The sequence below is a fragment of the Penaeus japonicus genome, unplaced genomic scaffold, assembly GCF_977035675.1.
Source record: "Penaeus japonicus unplaced genomic scaffold, GWHDUDI00000001_assembly GWHDUDI00000036, whole genome shotgun sequence".
Classification (NCBI taxonomy): domain Eukaryota; kingdom Metazoa; phylum Arthropoda; class Malacostraca; order Decapoda; family Penaeidae; genus Penaeus; species Penaeus japonicus.
The window spans coordinates 7353866-7376365 of NW_028234438.1; the positions used below are offsets into that span (position 1 = coordinate 7353866).

Genomic DNA, 22500 nt, shown 5'->3' on the forward strand with positions numbered 1-22500 from the left:
GAGGAGAGAGGAGAGAGGAGAGAGAGAGGAAAGAGAGAGATGAGAGAGAGGAGAGAGGAGAGAGGAGAGAGAGAGGAAAGAGAGAGAGAGATCCCCTAGTCATTCTAAAGGGGCAGGGCAGCTGACTGTCTGACAGCAGTTGCCTTTCGAGTGCTGCTGTCTATGACTGCTTCGACGCTTGCATACTGACCTTTTACTGAATGGTCAGGTGAGATAAACAGAAAGCAAAATACTTAATGGTGTATGTAGGGGGGCGTGCGTGCCTATGTGCGAGTCCCTGTACGTGTTTGCCATTCTTCTTCTGTGTGTTCGCCCGTTCGTGCACACTTTCTCATGTGCGTGAGTATTTGCCAACCCGTGTGTTATCTTTCTACCACTCGTAAAAAAAATATTGTTCAGCCCACTTTCTGTCTCAAACTCTGACCCCAAATCTTGATTGCAACTAAAGAAGAAAAAAAATCATACACACAAAAGAGAACGCATCGACTACCGCTGTTGTACCTCAATTTTTTTTTCCTTGCAGACAAGCAAGCAAGCACACAGCTCGCTAACTAACTTCCGCTAGCAAAAAAAAACACTCTTCAAGCGAAATAAAAAAGCAACGACTTCCAAGCAAAGATAAATGAATACAAGCAACCATCGACATCCAAACCAAAATAAAAAGAATAAAACCAAGCAGCGCCTTCAAGGCAAAAGAACTAACTACAAGCAAGCAAACAAGCGGCGACCACTAAGCCTGGCGGACGTCTTAGCAGAAAGTCTTCAAGTGTTTCTCGGATTAGACGCCAGAACCTCACCTTCCTTGACCGTGAAAACACTGCGTTTCTCGCGTATTCAGTTGCACTTACTACAACGTATTGCATGGTTAATGATGTATAATGTATACTTCAAATGCCACTTCACATTGGATATATACCACCTTACATTTGCACAAAACAAATTTCTAGTATTTGTATGGCACTAAATATCAATTACACAACATTCAGTTATGGGTCAATATTCACCATTCATAATCTAAATACTCATTCCACACATAAACTCAATCTTACCACTTACATATTTCTGCAACATCTATCACATACCTGTATGTCATTCACAGTCGCAAACTGCACACCTTATTTCCCCTTTAAATCATTATCTATGCACATATTATATATATATATATATATATATATATATATATATATATATATATTATATACCTACATACATATATATACTTATATGTTACTTACACGCTTCATAACAATACAAAGCTCCTGCATTTATGGCAAAAAAAATCTTCCCTCCATCATGAAAAAAACAACAAACAAAAAATCTGCATAAGAATCCAAAGACACCAAAATCCATCCCCGCACACTCTGAAATACTGGTGCAACCAAACTATCGATTCACTAAAAAAAAACATCCCCTTCAGTCATAAGTCACCATTAGAAATCGGTGCAACCAAACCACCACTTCCGCTCCCCCCAATGAAACTAAACCCTCTCATTCCACAGCCAAGCCACTACCCCCCATCCCCTTTCCCCCAAAGAAAACCCAAAACCTTCCATCACACACTTCGATATAGTGGTGCAACCAAACCCTGTGCCCAAACAAAAGACAAACAAAGCCCATCATCACTCTGAGGTATTAGTACTGACTCACCCCCCCCTCCCCTAGAGCAAAAAAAACATTATCACTCACTTAGACGTAGCCGTACACCCCCCCCCCCGCTCCCCCAAGCGAATCCCAAAGGCCGCCATGACTCACTTTGAGGTAGTGGTGCAGGTGGTACCTGGGCCAGAAGTGCGTGCCGATGATCCTGTACCTCTCCACCAGCGGGTCGAGGGACAGCTTGCGCTTGTTGTGCGGCCCGCTGTACTCCGTCACCTGCCGGATCACCATGGGCATGATGGCGGGCCGCTTCGAGCTCCTTGACGGATTTGAATTTCTTCTTTTTTATAGATTTTCTGCGCTCGTGTTTGCTTTCATTGGGGGTATCTTTTCTTTTCTTTTCTGTTTTCTTTTTTTCAGTGGCGGTGGTGTTGATATTTCGTTCTTGATTTGCTTTACGTTTGTTTTCTCTCTATCTTATTATTTTATTTTTGTCTTGATTTATTTTCCTCTGTCTTTTCTAGTCTCACTTTTATGTCGTTTGTTTGCCTTTGCCTTTTATCCACTATTCTTCTGCCTCTCATCTACCTTGATTTCTTTTCTTCTACGTCAACTTATTTCCCTTTTCTTCCTACCTTCCTTCTCCTACCGCTTCTTTTCTTATCCTTTTCTTTCTCTCTCTACCTCTCTTTATTCTCCTTTTCTTCGCGAAAGTCTTCTTGGACGCAAACAATCGAGAACCGAGGAAACTTCATGCAAAATCTTCCAAAACGCCAAACGCATTTCTTCTCCTCTCCTGCACATCACATTTGCCTCTTTCAGATGCAGCGTTACCAAAGTTGCAAAATCCCACGAAAAAAAAAAGCCTTGCGTCGAAACCTTCCTGCTTATTCCTTCTTCACTCTGATCTTCGCATGTCTCTTACTTGAAATCCTTTCTTATAACGGACTTTCAACTATCAAAGACTTCATGGATTCGATTCACACTGCCAATAAAAACCGCCACTTTCACCCGTGGACCAAAACCACCTACTTGAAAGTAATAAAATCACGACTGGAAGGGCTACAGGAAGGGCTACAGGAAGAGCCACAGGAAGAGCCACAGGAAGAGCCACAGGAAGTGCCACAGGACATTCCTTAAGAGACACTTCGGATCCGCTGTCGCTGTCGCTGTCGCCGTCGCCTCCGCAGAGGTATTTCGTCCTTTGTAATTGTTGAAATCAGTATTAACTTACTTTGTAAATGAATCCCATTATCTTAAAATTATAGTCCTCTGCGATCTACATCCTACTAATTTCGAGCCACTTTTCTTCTTTCTCTTTCTCTCTGTTTATCTGATATCTGATTTTCCCCTTTCTTTTTATCTGGTATTCCTTTCCTTCCGGTCAGCGCGAGTGCAATGTCGCGATCGGAGAAATCACTGCTTCTTGAGAGGGTGGTTCAGAGGACACCGAGGGGAATGGTTCTCGTTTCCTTCTTATTGATTATTCTGTTATCTGCAACTTCTTCCTTCGAGTCTTTTTGTTTTGATTTTCCTTTTTTCATTGCTTTCCTCCTTCGATTTTCTCTTTAACTCTTTGTTCTACTGTTTTCATCCACTTTATTATTTTCTTTCTTTCTTATATATTTTTCTTCTTCGCATTCTTCCTTCGATTATTTCCCTTATATTGTTATTCACATTATTCCTCCTATTTTTATTCCTTCCTTATTTCTTCTCGTTTTCCTGTCTTCGATTCTTCCCTTCTTATTCTCCACTTTCTTCTTCCTTCGAATCTTTATGTCTTTAGCTCTTCTTCCATAAAATTCCGAGACACTTTTCCACGATTCGTTACCAGACACTTTCAAAAATCTTTTTCGTTTTCTCGAGTCAACCGAATTTTTTTTTCTTCTTTCTTTCTTTCTTTCGGATATTCGACAGCCGGAAGAACCAACCCCAATTTCCACGCCACTGGGGGTTGGGAAGAGTCAGAGTGATGGGGAGGAGGAGGGGAAGGGAAGAGCGAATGAGGCAATCTGACCTTTAATTGCGCAAGGTCATAGAGGTGTATAAGAAAAAAAACACTTCTCCGATCGTGACACAAACTCACACAAGTCGATCCCCCATTTTAATGATTCCTTTCCCTTTCCCTTTCCTTTTTTTCTTAGTTTTCTCTTCTCTTTCCTTCTTTTCCTCTCTCAACTTCGACAAAGTTGAAAAATCCTCAAAACTTCTTTCTCCTCAGCTCCAACTTCAGAGTCACCCTTCTGCCGGATGCGTGAACGCCTTCTAATAAGAACCTGAGCCAAGGTTTCGCTCCTTGGGGTCACAGGGGGAGAAAGATGGGGTGTGTGGGGGGATTGGGTCATAGGTGGGGGTGGGGTATGGTGGTGCGATGTGGGTTAGTGATAGAGTGGGATGGGGGTGGGGTGGGGAAGGAGATCGGACTGGTAGGTTAATCCCTCCCTCGACAAAGACACCACACACACACACACACACACACACAAGAAGGCACGGGGGAGACGGAAACCCCTTAGAATCCCCTTAGAAACCCCTGGTAAACCCCTTGCCAACCCCTCGTGCGTGGATGACGTTTCCTTCTCTCGCCCTGTCAACACCTGACACTCGCCCTCCGCGCTCGGGTCATGAGACTGCCAGCCACTGTCTCGTCCCTCTCTTCATCGCTTGGCCATGGGGATGAGGGTGAGAGGAGGAGAGGGGGGTGAGGGTGAGAGGGGGTGAGAGGGAGAGGGGTAAGAGCAGGAGGGAGGATGGTTGAGAAGGGGATGGAGAGAGTGGGCGGTTGAGAGGGGGAAGGGGGAGGGTAGTGGGAAGCGGAGGGAGAGGGGGGAAGTGACAGAGAGAGGAAGATACGGAGAAGAATAAGAAGAGAAGAGAGGCGGGGAAGGGAGCTACAATAACAATGAGCGTCAATATCCCCCGTTATTCTCACATATGCCACTACCCCTTCTTCATCGCACCTTCCTTCAGACACTCACTCCCATCCTCCAACTCCGCAACATCATCTTCATAATCCTCGATTATCCTTCTCTCCTACAGGGATTAATACTTCTCTATTTTCTTTCTATCCTCCTTCCTTTCGTGATTCCTTCTTTTGCGAAAAAAGGGGACGGCGAATAGAGAGAGAGAGATAGATATATAGATAGAGAGAGAGAGAGAGAGAGAGACTCGTAGTGGGACACCTGCCGTATCTGAAATAAGGTCTTGTATCCTGAGGTGTAAAATGATATCGGCGATGAATTTAATCGTCAGGAATCGAGCTCCTCCGCTCTTCTCCGGTTCCGCGTTCCCTTATCCCCTTTCTTGGTCCTGCTTTATTTACCTGTGTCTGTCTGTTTGACTTTCCTTTGTAGCACACACGCTTGGACACCCGCCAAAGATATAAAATCAGTTGTGTATGGTTTATTTTCTTTCCTTCTTTCATCAATACAAGTCAACTTAGGCTGAATTCACACCACCACCACAGCTCCAATTTCAAAAGTAATCACTCAGCTTTTGTCCTCACAACCGCTAACACACGTATAGGCCTACATGTCAATTTTTTGTTTCTTTTCTCCTTTCCGGTCACTTCACAGAGCAAGCTTCTGAAACCACGAAGGCAAAACTTTTCCAACTCGAGAAATAGAGCAAGGATTTATTTTTTCCGTAGGGCGGAGAGAGGTCACACTCGGCTCGAATTACTCACACTTTCTGTCTAGTCTTGCAAGTAACATCATCAATAAAAGCAACGACGAAAAGGAAAACAATAGTGATAATGATAACGATACTAACATTATTTTCAGGATATCACAAAGGAAGCTTCATCGAATGACCAAGTTTCTCGTGCACGAGGTTGTTCTGAGATGGGCTGAATCACTGAGGGAATATTTTGTCCTTATTCAATATCGACAAAATCCAGTGCAACTCTTCACCCATCGCAAAGTCCACTGCAATCTCAACACCACAGCATCGAGTTTCTTCCCACACTCTTTTCACAAAGTAGAACTGCAGAAACAGAACACACTCGAAGAATCGCCCACAGCACACCTCACGTCCGGAGACCTTACACGCTCCAAAAGGCCTCCAGCGACGCCCGAACCAATCCACGAATCAAAAATTCCGGGAAAGAATAATCCCATCGAAGCCTCCCCGAAGAAGGATTGTTTGGCGCCTCCTTCGCTCGCGAGTCCTGCCTTAGGCCTGGGTCCCTCTCGACTGCCCTCGCCGCGGACGCACAGGTAAACAAGGCGACTCCGAGACTCCGCGCGGAAGAGGAGAACCTTGTCTGACGGGTCGTGGTCGGAGGGGGGGGAGAGGTAAGGGGGGTGATGGGGGAAGGTAAGGGGGTGATGGGGGAAGGTAAGGGGTGATGGGGGAAGGTAAGGGGGTGATGGGGGTAGGTAAGGGGGTGATGGGGGTAGGTAAGGGGGTGATGGGGGTAGGTAAGGGAGGGTAATGGGGAGGAAAGAGGTGAGGGGGAGGGTTGAGGAGGGTAGAGGGATGGAGGGAGAGAGGGAGGGAAAGAGGGAGCGGCGGAGGGCGGTAGAAGGGAGGGAAGGAAGAGGTATGAAGAGGTGGAAGGTATGGCAAGAAGGGGAGGATAAGGAGGGAAATGGGAGAGGAGGAAGATGGGGAAGAATAAGGAGGGGAGGAGAGGAAGGGGAATTGGGAAATGGATGAGAAAGTAGAATGGTGGAAAGGGAGATGGAAGGATCGGAGAAAGGAGAGAGAGGGAGAACGCGATGACAACTGTGGGGGAGGGGAGAGGAGAGCTAAGAATGTGGAGGTGATGACAACGGGGGAGAGGGGAGAGGGGAGAGGGGAGGATGAGCGAGACTGAAGACGACAAGGGAGAGACGTGTGTGTGTGTGTGTGTGTGTGTGTGTGTGTGTGTGTGTGTGTGTGTGTGTGTGTGTGTGTGTGTGTGTGTGTGTGTGTGAGGAAGAGAGAGAGATGGCATTTGACATAAGGTAATGGAAACACAGCCAGACCATTTGGTAGGAGATAACAACACGGGAAGATGGGAAAAGAGATAGATATGGAGGAAGAGGAGATGGACGAGGAGGAGGAAGAGGAAGAAGGGGAGGAAGGAGGAGAGGGAGAGAAAATAAGAGGACGGAGAGAAAAAAAAAAGGAAGGGAGAGGAAGAAGGGAAGGAAGAAGAACAAGAATCAAGGTGAAAGAAAGAGAAAGTAAGAAGGAAAAAGTAAAACGGAAGTCCTAAGGAGCAAGACGGAGACATCTTCAAAGAAATGAATAAGAAGAATATAAAGAAAGAGAAAAAATGGAAGATGAGGCGACGGGGGGGGGGGGGGTCAAATAGTGTCACTCTTCCAGGGAAATTGAGAGCAAGAAGAGCACCCAAGTGAGAGAGGAAGAGGGGAGCAGAACGATGATCGAAACAAAGAAAACGGAAACAGGTGCAGAGCGGAGGGACTTGAGAAAATAAGTAGGCTCTATTAGCAAATGAGGAAACAAATGAAAAGTATGAAAAAAACATAAAATATATAAATGTATAAGCGAAAAGTCTCGTAAATGAAATAGCAAGAAAGAGAGAGTGAGAGAGAAGAGGGATGGTGGAGAAGGAACGAGGTAGAAGGCATACGAAAGAAAGGAAATGGGACAGACAAAGGAAATAATAACATATTTAATTAATGCAATAGAAGAGGAGGATTAATAATAAGAATAATAATAAGAAGAAGAACAGAAGAAGAGGTGGAACTAGAAAAGAGGAAAGAGGAAAGGGATACGAAGAAAGAAAGACGAAGAGTAGAGAGGAAATAAAGATGAAAAAAACAAACAAAGAACAAACGGTGGAGAGGGCATGATGGGGAAGGGGGGTGGAGGAAAGGAGAAAGGAGGGGAAGAGGAGGAGGAGAAGGGGGGAGGAAGAGGAGGAGGAGGAGGAGGAGGAGGAGGAGGAGGAGGAGGAGGAGGAGGAGGAGGAGGAGAGGAGGGGGGGAAGGGGGTTAATCTCACTCCGGCATTGTCTCACGTTACGAGGCGGAGCGGGAGCACTGATGAGCCGACAGGAGGGAGGGAGGGAGGGAGGGAGAGGGCAAGGGAGAGAGAGAGGGAGAGGGCAGGGAAGGGACGGAAGGAGAGGGAGAGAGGGAGGGAGGGATAGGGCAAGAGAGGGAGGGAGGGAGAGAGGGAGAGGGCAAGGGAGGGATGGAGAGAGGGAGATGGCAAGGGAGGGAGGGAGGGAGAGAGGGCAAGGGAGGGAGGGAGGGAGAGGGCAAGGAAGGGAGGGAGGGAGAGGAAGGGAAATGGTAAGGGAGGGAGAGAGGGAGAGGAAGGGAAATGGTAAGGGAGGGAGAGAGGGAGAGGAAGGGAAATGGTAAGGGAGGGAGAGAGGGAGAGGAAGGGAAATGGTAAGGGAGGGAGAGAGAGGGAGAGGAAGGGAAATGGTAAGGGAGGGAGAGAGGGAGAGGAAGGGAAATGGTAAGGGAGGGAGAGAGGGAGAGGAAGGGAAATGGTAAGGGAGGGAGAGAGGGAGAGGAAGGGAAATGGTAAGGGAGGGAGAGAGGGAGAGGAAGGGAAATGGTAAGGGAGGGAGAGAGGGAGAGGAAGGGAAATGGTAAGGGAGGGAAAGAGGGAGAGGAAGGGAAATGGTAAGCGAGGGATGGAGAGAAAAAATAGAATAAGAAGATGGAGAAATTGAAGATAATACGGAGAAAAATACAAGTGAAGAGGAAGAACAAAGACAGAACAAGAAGAAAAATACAAAGGCAAGGAAGAAGAAGAAAAAGAAGAAAAGGAGAAGAGGAAGATGAAAAGACAAGCTCTCTTGGACTGAAAACGTGGAGGGTTATGAAATATACAAACAAACCGAGGGAAATGCATATAGGAGGACGGCGTAGCACACAAAATAAGAAAAAGGAATAGTTACTCTTAAATAATCCCAAGAATACCCAAATCATAACAGTAAAAAGATCTACATAAGAATATGATAATAATCGTAATAGTAACAACAATAATAATAATAGAAATAATAACAATAATAGTAATGATAATCTGTACTATCATTATCACAATCATCTTAATGACAACAATAACAACAAAAATAATAACAACATTAAGGTCAACGCCACGGAAGAAGAGCGGAAAGGCGATCCCTAAAAAACAAATGACGCAACGAACACCAATACACCCCTTTCGCGCTAAAAATATATCCTCCAGATGAAGTGCGCGTATTTTTCATCTATTTGCTCGGATCGTGTTACTGCGTTTGTGTTAATTATAATCATTTTTCATTTTTCATTTCGAAAGCCACTACTTCGCTAACTTCCTCTCTAATCGTCTTAATATGTCTCGGTTCTCCATTTCTTATCTAATCTGTTTGTTTGAGAGTGAGAGTGAGAGTGAGAGTGAGAGTGAGAGTGAGAGTGAGAGTGAGAGTGAGAGTGAGAGCGAGAGTGAGTGTGTGTGGAAAGGGGATTACAGAAGGGAGAAGGGAGAAGAGAGAAGGGGAAATGGAGAAAGAGAAGGGAGAGGGATACAGAATGAGAGGGAGGGAGAAAGGATGAGAGATGAGAGGGAAAAAGAGAAGAAAAGAGGAAAGAAATGAGGTGGTACAAGAGCGGGAGGAAATGAGAGAGAAAGGGAGAGGAGGAGAGAGAGGGAGAGGGGGGGGAGAGGGAGAGGGAGAGGGGGGAGAGGAAGAGGAAGAGAGAGAGCGAGAGAGAGAAATAAAGGTAGATTAAGCAAATAAAGAAGTTAGAGTAGCAACGAGAAAGAGAAAAATAAAGTAAGAGTTGAAATAGAAAAGAAACACTAACATCCAAGTTGCCGCAGTGAAATTACACAACGGGTTTTTCCCACGAAATGACTCCCAAAAGGGACGACCTTCCCAATAATTCCCCAAACCAAACCAACCTCCACTCAAAAAAAGAAAAATAAGAAAAAAAGAAAAAGAAAAAGAAAAAGAAAGAAAAACAAAGATAAACGCCATCAACAAAGCCTACCTTAGTATGCCCTTGTCGACCATCGCTCCGAGATAGAAAATGTAAAGTGGTCAATGTCTCACTAACTTATAATTACAGCCTAATCATAACAACCAAATGATATTCTACCTTGACAAGAACAACTGGTGTTCTATTCCAAAATAACTTAACCAATATGTTCTATTCTAAGAATGCTTAAATCTAACAGTGTTCTCTATTGACTATAATCACACCAATTTCTGTCCAATTTGAACTTCCACTGTATGAATCAAAGTTTATCGTAACTTTTAATGCTATTCAATTACAGGCCGATCAGACATTAATTATATAGTTATAATTAGCCTACATACATTACAGATCTTTCAAAACTTGCATTGAACAGGTTGATCTTAGATAGCATTAAACAAACACGGTTCAGTCTGAACTCAAATTACACCAATTAGTTACATATACAAACTATAAATAAAATTAACGATGCCTCTATCTTTATTTAAAGTTGCACCATGGTTCCATCATCATTTAAAGTTACATCATGGGTTTATCTTCATTCAAAATTGCTTCAAAAACAGTTCCTTTATAACTTAAAATTATATAAATGACAGTTTTATCCCAACGTAAAATTACAAAATGAGATTTCACATCATGATTGAAAACCATATCAAATAACAGTTCCATTGTACCTCAACATGATAAAAAAAGAAGCTACGAGACTTGAAATTACACAAATAACAGAGCTATCATAACTTCAAAGCATAACAATAACAGTTCTATCATGACACAAATTACAAGACAATTACAGAAGTGCACTCATCATAGATCTTAATCATGTTATCGCATATGTTCCATCAGCTATTCACCTGTAGCATACTCTGTTATCGCTGTTGATTTAGGCTTAGATAAATCAAGACCTCTGCGTCTAAAATAAAAACAATAACAATAACAATAACAATAACAATAATGATGATATGATAATATTTGTCATTGTCATTAATATCATTATCATTACTATCCTTATCCTTACCATCAACATTATTATAAGCATCCTCGTTATTATCTTGATTATAATAATAATAATGATAATAGTAATAATAGCATTATCGATAACAGCACGAAACACGACATTTAGAGATAAGTTAATATGTAAACAAAAAGCTTTATCAATAAACATCTACCTACACCTTCGCTAAAATAACAAACACTTAAATGCCCCATTGCATATCAACAGACTGATCTTCACACACAACATTTAGAGCCCCCCTCCCCCCCACTCTCACCCGCCCGCCTTTTCCATTATCAAATCAAATCGTCTCAATTAGACCCTGATGATTATAATCTAATCTCTAGTCTCATCAACAATCCCTCTCGTTGATCCACCACGAAGGAGGGATTTCGTTTCCACACACAGGAATGAAGTACAATAAACCCATAAAAGAAATTGGATTTACTACCTATAAACACACCCCACGCCCGTGTACTCGAGGGCGTGTGTGCATGTGTGTTCACGCGCGTGTTCTAACTACAAACTGGATTGGAAGGATAGGCAATCTTGTCAATGATATGGGTAGAATAGCAGTCAGTCAATCCCCCTTCCCAGATCAGCAGTGGTTCCCAAACAGCTGTGCGCGAGCCCCGGGGAGTGTGTGAGATGATTGCTGGGGATGGGCTGGAAAAAATTCTACTGGGGGAATTCATATCCATTACTCTTTTAAATTTCAAACACCTTGACCGACATTATTTTAGGACTAAAGATGTTATTGATGTGTGATGTATGCTTCAACGGAATAAACCATCCTTTGGAAACAAACCGGAGCTCTGAGCGGATCCAACAACCCGTAGTCTACATTTTTACTCAGTCTTGATTGTCATCGCCTCTGAAACTCGTATTCTAGGTAAACAAAACACGCAACTAATGGCCAAAATTTAAAACAACTGACCGGTTCTTGGTAGTTCTCGAATCGTGGCTGAGGCGACTGTGAGTGTGACGTTATTCCTCTTGTTTCCGTTTCGTAACACGTGTAAGACACTAACAAAAATTAAATGAGGCAAAACCCGCATCGTCAGATTAAGAAGACGAAACATGCATAAATAATATAACATGGACAACACCAAGAATACAATCGTGACGTACGGTGAAAAGTGAAAGAGGCAGCGGGAGGGGGGGGGGCGCCTAGACCCGGTCATAACCTGTCAGTCAAGCCAATCATCTGGACTGAATATGTCAATCAACTGCACCGTCAATCAGGTAAAACGTAAAAGAGAACAAATGCACGTTGCAGTTTTCAAAGGTTCTCGAGGCAAATTGTGATCCCTTCGCAAGATAATCAAAAAGGAAGAAGTTAAGAAACGCGACAAATGAAGGGAGGACGAGATGGCAGGTAAAGGAGGGAGAGGGGGAGAGGTAGTGGGGGTGGGGAGGGAGGACGAGAGGGATGGCGAGATGGAGGGAAAAGGAGGGAGAGAGGGAGGACATGAAAGGGAAAAGGAGGAGGGGCAGAGGCAAGGCGTGAAGGAGGGAGATGGGGAGGAAGAGAGGGATGGCGTGATGGAGGGAAAAGGAGGAAGAGAAAGAGGACGATATATAAGGAAAAGTAGAGAGAGAGAGAGAGAGAGAGAGAGAGAGAGAGAGAGAGAGAGAGAGAGAGAGAGAGAGAGAGAGAGAGAGAGAGAGAGAGAGAGAGAGAGAGAGAGAGAGAGAGAGAGAGAGAGAAGGGAGAAACGATGGAAAGGACACATGCGCCCGCACCTCGCGCTAATTCCCGTTCAGATTCGCACGGGTGTAACAACCCCCGCCCCATCTCCCTCCCCCCCTCGCTCCCCGTCATAAAGAAAATCCACTTTGAAAAAATAATTTATATTTTTTAATACACGATAACGAACAAATGAAAAAGAAATTAGTTATAATGATACTTCTGCAGGTTCTTTATACCACATGACCTAAAAAAAAACAGGTTTATAAAAGCGAAGTTTATCTGTATACAAGAGTAATAAATAGTCACACCAATGAAAGTGCAAAAAAAGAAAAAAGACACACACACACACAATAATGATGATAATGATGATAATAAAAGAAATATTATGATGAATAAATAAATACACAAATAATCAAATAACTAACCAACTAAATAAATAACCAAAAAGATTTAAAAAAAAAACATGCACAAAAAACATGCACAATAGCAGAGGCAGCCGCAGTCGCCGCAGCCACCGCCGCGCCGCACGGGTAGGCTGCCGCTACCGCTGCCGCTCCCAACAGTATCACATTTCTATCCTTTTATCGCTTTGATTAATGTGTAACAACCGAACCGGATGTTCCACCGAGGCATTAAACCCGCTCTGGGACCGGGATTTACCGGTTTATTGATAGTTTGATGGACTTTTAGACTACGGGGTGACTAATAATAACAATTAAATGCTTAAAAGATAACTTGATAACCACGCTGACTTAGATGCAGAATTCTAAAAATAAGAAATAGGTTTTCATATTTTGCCCACGTATGCAAATAATAAACAAAGAAATACGCAAACATATACATACATACACTCACCAACCCACCAACCCACTCACCCACCCACTCACCATTCCATTCACCCAAACAAACCCCAGCCCCATACACCCACTCACTCACCCACCCACCCACTTACCCACCCATTCACCCAAACAAACCCAAACCCCATACACCATCAAAAAAAAAAAAAACATCCCTTTAATCTGGGCTTCAACGCGAACGAATCGACCTCCGAGGAACCCTGTCGTGCTACAGGCGTCGAGCACTTCCGGTATGAAGCCTCTGCGGCACGTGTGGTATTAGGGTCTTCGGTTTGATTACGCTGCCGTTGCTGTCTATGAAGTACGCTATTAAGTTATCATGGTTCGCCTTCTTATTAAAGGACTTCGTAAGTGTAGCAACCCAAATATGATATTAGTTTGTTGTAGATTGGTAAGAGCTAAATATTAACATAAACGTACATATAAATATAAATATAGACATAAATATAAACAAACACACGATAAATCAACGTTCATTATCAAGGTCAACTCATTTTCAATGACAGCAGCGGCTGGCACGAAAGATTAAATACCCTTTTCCCATCCCGTATCACCATTCCCTCTCCCCTTCCCTCCCCCCACCCTTCACCTGCTCCTCTACTCTCTCTCACTGTCCTCCCCCCCACCCTCCCTCCCTCCCTTGTCCCCTCCTTACCCCCATCCCCACAATCCGATCTTACTCTAACTCTTCCGACTCCTCCCAGCTACTCTCTGCAACCCCGACCCCCACCCCACCCCCACCCCTTCCTCCTCCCCTTCCTATCCATCCACCCCACCCCTGACTTCAGACAGGAATATACCGTGCGGTTTCTGCTTGACAGGTCACACCTCAAACCACGGGGTCGCGTTACTAAGAGGTTTTCGCTTCCCTTTTCCTCTTTCCAGTATTTTCTGGGGAGAGGGGGGCAGGGAAGAGGGGAGGAGGAGGAGGAGAACAGTAGTAAGGGGAGGGAGGGGTAGGTGAGGAGAACAGGAGTAAGGAGAGAGAGGGAAAGAGAGAGAGAGAGGGGGGGGAGGGGGTCATGGTCTTAATGGAGATCTTTGAACGGGTGTACAGAGTCGGTGGATCACGGACGTGACAGTTGTATCAATGGCTACTACCAGCCATTCAAGACTTTAATTGCGGTTAAAATATCGTTTTCTCTGCATTCCTGGAAATCATGCAGATTGAAACGAGCTACTTGCAACGCTATAAGCAGGAATAATTAAACATTTAAGAAACGTGTTTATTTATAAGAGAAAAAAAACATACTTCCCCTATGGAGATAATGCAACAAATATTAGAAATAACAATGCTAGTACCAAACACAAAATACTTAATTCAATATTAAGAAAACAGTAACTCCCACACACATATATATCTACATCCCCCTCTCACTGAACAGAATATGTTCTAATATATACAATTAATCCCCCTAATATTCTTTCTTATTATTACTCTCACTCTCTCGTTGACTCACTCTCTCGCTGACTCTCACTCTCTCGCTGACTCTCACTCTCTCGCTGACTCTCATTCTCTCACTCTTTACTTCCTTCCCTATTTTCCCCCTGCCCTTCTTCTTCTTATCTTCTTCTTCTCCTCTTCCTCCTTCATCTCCCTCTCTCACGCGACCTAGGCATTAGAATCAGACAGGCCGCTCGAAGCTGTCTGGAACCCTTTCATTTACGGCACTTTCAGACGTTGTTTGGGCTTTCGGTAGACGGGTAGTCTACATTATACACTGTACATTCAGTGCACAATAATGTAAGGTGGTGGAATGGGGATGACATTATTTTTTTCTTATTTACCATTATCATGGGATTTTTTTTTCTGGGACGACGTCTACGCCATAATGCCTGTTATTATAATAATTGCCTATATGCTAACCTTTCTTAAAGTGATACGATACTAACAAAAATAATCTCCCTCGCATAAAACTCGCAAATATATATGATACACTTTCCCTTATTATATTCATTAAAAGCATAAAACACTCTAAAAAGCTATCAGCAACAACAAAACAAAAAATACGAGCATAGGCCTAGTTCAACTTCATATACGGGTCAGGCAAGAACACTTTCCCTCACTATCCAGCCAGAAAGTGACTCGTGTGGTGCCAATATCGCGTGCCTTGGAAAACTAGTGCCACAGACAACCATCTTTTAGAGGGCCATTAAGAGGGGGTCACCGAGCTAAAACGTCAGGGTTTCGGAAACATGTTGTTCGTCCGCACACGCTTCCCTGTATTATTGTGCGCACTTATGTATTCGGAGAGAGAGAGAGAAAAAAAAAACTACACACAGGTGCGCAGAGCAGATACTGATGTATATCATGAATCACACTCATGCGTTTCTTCCTTTTTCTTTCACTTCTTATCATATCTCTCCTCTCCCTGCCTCTCTCTCAATCTCAATTTCTCTTTATTTTTCCCTTTTCTTTGGGTTGCGTATGTTTCTATACAAATAAACTATTTGAAATCTCTTTCCATCTTTCCCTCTCCCTCTCCCTCTCCCTCTCCCTCTTACTCTTACTCTTACTCTTACTCTCTCTCTCTCTCTCTCTCTCTCCATTCATTCCCCTCCACCCCCTCCATTGCCCTTCCTCCCACCCACACAAATACCCCTTTCCACCACAAAGGACCCCCCCCCATCCCTAACCCTTTCCTAAACCCCCTGTCTCTGTCCCTTTAATCTTTCCCTTCCTTCCATGGAGCCTGAGAGAGGACTAGGAGCAGGGGGTGGGTGAGGGGTGAAGGGTACCTCGCTCTGGTCTGCAAGCCTGCGTAAACTCCTCTACGAGCCCTTAGGGACACCGACACGCCCCTAAAACCCTTTCCCTCCCCCTCCCCGACACGTATATTCTAATCTCGGGGCGATGGTTAGTTTCTTCGCGTCTGGTGCTCTCTTTCCCTTTCTTGTTTCCTGACCCTTGGGAAAACTTTTTTTTCTGGTTACTCTTTGGCCTTTTATTTTCTCTTCTCTCTGACGTGGTATTTATTCTTTATCACTATTTTCCTTTTATTTATTCTTTTTGGGGGGGATTATGAAATACATTTACTCTCGGCTTCTTTCGTTCCTGCTTTTTCCCCCTCGTTCTCGTTGTCTATGCTTTCTTATTCCAACTCTCCTATCTTTTCTCCTCTCTTTTCCTTTCTTTCCTTCTCTCTTCATATCATCGTTATTTTTTTCTTTCCATCTCTCTCTCCCTTTTCATTTCTCTTTTTCTTTCTCTTTCTCTCTCCCTCTATTTTATCTCCTCTCCTATCCTTTTCCTCCCCTTCTCCTCTTCCTCGTCGTCCCCCCGCCTCGTCTTCCGCTCCTTTGTCCCCCTCGCTCCAGCCCGGCGCCCAACGTCAACATCAGCGTCACGCCCACTGCCTCACTCTCGAAGTCGCAAGCAACGCCCGCCAGCGAGTTCAAGGCTTCCAGTGAACTATGTGGGCGTATTTAAGTGTTCAAATAGGTCTTATTCTTCCTTTCTTAATTCTATTTTTATAGTTTAATTTGTTAATTTTCGTTATTTTGTTTTAATAGATAATCTGATGATACAGTCTCTCTCTGTCTGTCTGTTTGTCTCTCTCTCCATTCTCACTCTCTCACCCTCTCTCCCTCCTTCTTCCTCCCCTTCCAAACTCCTCTCCCCCCCCCTTTCTTCTCCGTTCGTCTTCTCTCCAAAGTAAAAAAAAAAAGTAATATTTACTTTCCTCTTGTTAGTACAGTCTCCTAAGTAGCTATCCACGTAGATTTTGGAGGAATTATCTTGTCCTGCAGTTACCTTATCACCTTTTTGGATGATGATGATGATGATGATGATGATGATGATGATGATGATGATGATAATGATGGTGATGATTATTGATGTTGATAATGGTGACCTCGATAATGATGATGATGATGATGATCGATGTTAATGTTATAAATGTTATAATATAAATGTTATAAATGTTAATGTTAATGTCATTGTCTTTAATAATAATAATAACAATTATCATTAGAACGAAAATCAGACCGCTATGAACAAAACCGACAATGCCAAAACCTCCAGCAACACCATACATACTTCCACGATTTAAATCTACTTCAATAAAGAGTGACCTGCGTACCGAAATAGCTGCATCCACTTGCAACCCACTTGGAGATCATCAACCGTTCCTCCTGAAGAGAGTCAGCCCGTGACGTCATGAGAGGGTGGCGATGGCGCGAATTTCAAACATTCAAATAGTCTCAAGAGGCGGTTTTTCTCGGCGGTATTTCCTCCTTCGGCATTATTCTCTCTGTCTGTTTTGCCGTCTATTTCTCTCCGTCTGTCTGTCTGCCACTCTCTTCCAAAGCGTTCGTCACGAAATTTGATGGATAATAACAATAATTAATTAGATAGAGAGATAGAGAGATAAAGAGGGAGGGAGGGAGGGAGATAAAGAGGGAGAGAGAGGAAGGGAGGGAGAGAGGATAGGAGACGGAGAGAGCGAGATGACGAAGAAGGCGACGAAGAAAAATAACAGAAATAAAGAAAGAAAAAACAGCAACACGAAGAAAGAAGACCAAAAACAAGTCCAAAGTCAGGATTCCACCGGAGCACATCTTCTACCCCCCCACTCCCACCCCACCCCCACCCCAAAACTCTTCCTCCTCTACACTACTCTCAGTATTTGCTGCGCCTCTGTGTGATTATCCCTGACATATCTCGGCGCTTATCTTATCGCCACGCCGCGATGCTTCATTACATATTAATCCCAGAAAACATATTCTGGAGACAAAAAATATTTCAATGCCAATGCCATGCGGCACTGATCGTATTTTCATAAAATAGACAAATACAAACACACACACACACACACACACACACACACACACACACACACACACACACACACACACACATACACTTACGCACAGATCTCTCTCCCGTCACCAGTAATAGCTATATAAAAAAATCCAATGGCATACACAGGCCTAGATATTCAAAAGAGGCTGAAAGGGACAAAGGGAGCGAAGGATAGAACCAAGGAGGAATGATGAGAAAGGGAAGGAGTGAAAGAGAGGGACTGGGAAATTAATAAAACTAGATGATTAACAGGGTAGAGAGGGAGAGAAGAGGAAGGAAGTAGAAAAAAGAGGAAACACAGAACAGAGACAGAGAAAAAGAGAAAGAGAAAAGTAGAAAAGGCGAAAGAGAAAGAAATAGAGAAAGAGAAAGAGAAAGAAGGCGAGAGGAAATAGGCAAGCGGAGGTCACAGGTCACTAGAGAGCCAAATGTTTTAACAACCTAACATATTTCACGATGGTTAACGACCCCTTTGTCATTAATCATCATCACAAAAACGTCCCATTGTTTCGATAAAACGTTGGCCATTTCTCCCCCTAGAGAACATTCCTGGAATTAACCTAAAAAGGCGAAAGTTACTTTTCTAAAGCAGTTCACTATCTTACTCTTTAACGATGTCAATATAAACGCATTCACACGTACAAAAAAGAACTGCTTCTAAAATAACTGGGAAACCTGTATAAAAATGAACCGAAGGCAAGGCAGGAGGAGGAGGAGGAGACGAAGAATGAGGAGGAGGGAGGAGGAGGAGGAGACGAAGGGGGAGGGGGGGGAGGAGGAGGAGGAGGAGGAGGAGGAGGAGGAGGAGGAGGAGGAGGAGGAGGAGGAGGAGGAGGAGGAGGAGAAGACGAAGAATGAGGAGGAGGGAGGAGGAGGAGGAGGAGGAGGAGGAGACGAAGGAGGAGCAGGAGGAGACGAAGGAGGAGGAGGAGGAGGAGGAGGAGGAGGAGACGAAGGAGGAGGAGGAGGAGGAGGAGGAGGAGACGAAGAAGGAGGAGGAGGCGGAGGAGGAGGCGAAGGAGGAGACGGAGGAGGAGGAGAAGGAGGAGACGGAGGATTAGCTGGAACCTACTGAAAACGAAATGCGTGTGTGTGTGTGGGGGGGTGAATGCGTGCAAGTGCGTTTAAGTGTGAGTTCAGTATACTAAAGAAGGCGAGGGAAAACAAACACAAAGACCAAAATGAAATCTAAAAAATAAATCTGAGACACATTCGAATAAACGATAATTGCAAAACACCTCATAATCCAGACATAATCGGAAAAAAGAAGAAAGAGGAGAAAGAGAAGAGAACGGAGAGAAAGAGGAAGAAGAAGGAGAAGAAGACGAAGAGAAAGAGAGGAAGAAGAAGAAAAGAAAGAAAGAAAAAAAAGAGAATAAGAATAAGAAAAAAAAGAAAAAACCTACAAGCGAACAAAACAAAAACAAGCAAAACAAAAGAGCGTCGAGCACGGCTAATTGAGGAACTTCTCTCAAGAATTCCCCCGAGATGTCTGGAAGTTTGACGACTGGAAGCGTTCCTCGACGGCTAATATAAATAACTTTCTTTTTCTTCTTCTTCTTCTCTCCTGTTTTATCACCTTTTCTGTCTTTCATTTTGATTCTCTTTTCTTATTCTCATCCTCATCTACTTATGTAACATCATCTTTCTCCTTCCTTGTTTCTTTTCTCCCTTCCCCCTTTATATTCCTTTCCTCTTTTTCTTTTTCTTCTTCTTCTACTTCTTCTACTTCCTTCTCCTACTTCTCCTTCTCCTTCTCCCTCCTCATTCGCATTATCCTTCTTCTCCTTCTCCTCCTCCTCCTTTTCCGCTCTCCTCTCCACTCTTCCCACGAAGAATGGGGAGAAAAAGACAGAGAAAAATAGAAAAATAGAAAAAGAGAAACAAGAGAGAACGAGCGACAGAGACAGAAGAAGCGCAGCCGACCTGCCGCGGGTGCATGACTGGTCGGCGCGGCGGCTTTTCCCGTTCGTGAGGCCGAGAGGGAGAGCGGGGTTTAGCTCCTCGACTGATTTCTACCGAGGCGATGCTTTGTCGGTTGCGTTTGGTTGTGCCCCGCCTTCTTCTAGGTGAATGTGGTTTCCTTCTGTGTTCTTGTCGCTTGTTCTTATGTTGTTGTTTTTCTTTTTGTATAACACATTTGTCTCTACGCCTGCATTCTTCCCATTCCTGAACAAAACAAAATACAAGAACAAACAACTATTCCCCTAACAAACACAAAAACAAACACACACACACACACACACACACACACACACACACACGCACACACAAGCAAACGCACACGGAAATCAATGCAGCAAGACCTTGACCGTCTTCATTAGCGGCATGAACGTCTTGTCACGAGCGGCAGACGCTGCCCTTTTGGGACGGCAAAGACTTGAATATACAGAGTGAACAAACTAAGAAATTAAGTAATTAATTAAATCATATTAATTTAGACTTAAGTGAACAAATTGCGGAAATGAAAAAACAAAAGACCAAGAAGTAAATAAGTGAATGAAGTTTCATGGGAACGTAAATATATATAAAAAAAACACTACAAATAAATACATAAAAATATTACACATATGCATAAAAGATACTGCAAATAAAAAAAATAAAGATTATTTCAATGGGGAAATAAATACGTGGCAAAAGAGTAGGATCACAAAATGAGCGGATAAAAAAGATTGTCTAGAAAACATGAAGAAAAAAAATACTGGTAAATATGTAATCAAACAAATATATAAATTATATATTCAAGTTTATAAATAAGTAAATGAACAATAATATCATGTGAATAAGCACGCACGCACGCACGCACGCACACATACGCACGCACGCACGCACACACACACACATACACATACACACACACGCAAGCAAAATTGATTAACATTGATGAACATCGATTAATAAAAAAACACCGATGGACAAAAACATATTGAAATTAACAATGATGAACTTAACAAGACCATTAAAGAAATGAAAAAAAAAACAAATAAAGAAAACAGTAAATAACAATTAAATACTCTAATACCCTAAAGTGTGGACAACTGCAATAAAACGATATTAAATGAGAAACAAAAATTAATACTTCATAGGCGGAAAAAAATGCACACAGAAGCATGTGTGTGTGTGTGTGTGTGTGTGTGTGTGTGTGTGTGTGTGTGTGTGTGTGTGTGTGTGTGTGTGTGTGTGTGTGTGTGTGTGTGTGTGTGTGTGTGTGTGTTTTGGGAGGGGGGGTGATGCGTGCCTATCCGTATACACACGAAGGGGAAAACGTATAGAGACAAAGAAAAAACTTATAGAGACAAAATAATACGTTACTAAAAAAAACAAGACACCCCCCTTCCTGCAAACGCAAAAAAAAAACACCCCAACCAAAAACAAGCAAACAAAAAAAGTTCCCCCAATTCATGCAAATTCGCCGCCAAGCCCCAATCCGATCAAAACCCAAGGACCTGCTTCAACTCCACGACAAAGAGCCAACGCAGAAGGGACGCGACGGCTTCGAGTTGAGTGACAGGCCGAGTGGAGGGCAGGCTGGGGGGAAGGGGGGGGGGGCGAGGGGAGGGAGGGGAGGGATTATTCGAATAATAAAATCAGAGAAAGAGATGAATGGTTATAAAATAGGATATTGAAAAGAGAGAATGGTGAAATATGTTGGGAAGCTGGGAGGTGGGAGAGAAAAGAGGAGAAGGGGGTGGGGGATCGGGAAGGGGAAGCGGGAGGAGAGAGGAGAGAGGGGAGGAGGGGAGAGAGAAGGGAGAAGGGGAGAGAGGGGGGATGAGGGGAGAGAGGGGGGATGAGGGGAGAGAGGGGGGATGAGGGGAGAGAGGGGGAGGAGTGGAGAGAGAGATAGAGAGAGTGAATTGCAATAGAGAGGGGGAGAAGAGGAGAGAGAGGAGAGATGAGAGAAGAGAGAGAGGGAGAGAGAGAGAGATGAGAGAGAATAAACAGAAACCAAGAGACACAAAGAGAGAACGAGCAAAGCCGTAGCGCGAATGCCCCCGTGCATGTTCCTGACACGATGTAAAATTCATGCCCACGTCCTCGGCGATTGCATAAACGATTCCATCTCCTGCAACGGCGAGGCGATGCAGACAAAGACCCTGATGCACGATGCTACAACATAAAGAAGAAAAAAGGGGGGGGGCACCATATGCCACTAGGAATCCGCTGATAAAACACTAAACCGATAAAACAATAAGCTGATAAAGGCACCTGATGTTACTCACACGAGTACCGACATGCCTGATAACAGCGCCTTCGTGACTCACTTTCATGGGCGTGAGAAAGGCTTATCAAAGCCAGGCGGGAGGAGGATGAGACACAGAAGGAGGAGAGAGAGGAGGGAGGAGGGAGGAGGGGGGAGGAGGAGGAGGAGGAGGGAGGAGGAGGAGGAGGAGGGGGGAGGAGGGAGGAGGGAGGAGGGGGGAGGAGGAGGAGAGAGGAGGAGGAGAGAGGAGGAGGAGATAGAGGAGGAAGGAGGGGGGGAAGAGGAGGAAGGAGGGGGGGGAAGAGGAGGAAGGAGGGGGGGAAGAGGAGGAAGGAGGGGGGGGAAGAGGAGGAAGGAGGGGGGGAAGAGGAGGGAGGAGGGGGAGAAAGAGGAGGAAGGAGGGGGATAAAGAGGAGGGAGGAGGGGG

General features: G+C 44.0%; 1 protein-coding gene across 15 annotated transcripts in view; it reads right to left on the bottom strand.

The window, feature by feature from the left end:
• The window catches only part of didum (dilute class unconventional myosin), a 198446-nt gene that overhangs the window by 164551 nt on the left and 11395 nt on the right, over nucleotides 1-22500 (bottom strand). For 4 of the 15 annotated variants that reach the window (XM_086531923.1, XM_086531914.1, XM_086531921.1 and 1 more), the window contains exon 1: nucleotides 1753-1984. The exons of 5 other annotated variants lie outside the window; for them this stretch is intronic. In XM_086531923.1, the coding sequence (XP_086388049.1) occupies nucleotides 1753-1893 (141 nt within the window). In that variant the 5' untranslated portion in view covers nucleotides 1894-1984. Of the gene's footprint in view, nucleotides 1-1752; nucleotides 1986-22500 lie in introns of those variants that run through there. 6 more of the 15 variants (XM_086531912.1, XM_086531918.1, XM_086531911.1 and 3 more) reach the window with 3 other exon arrangements.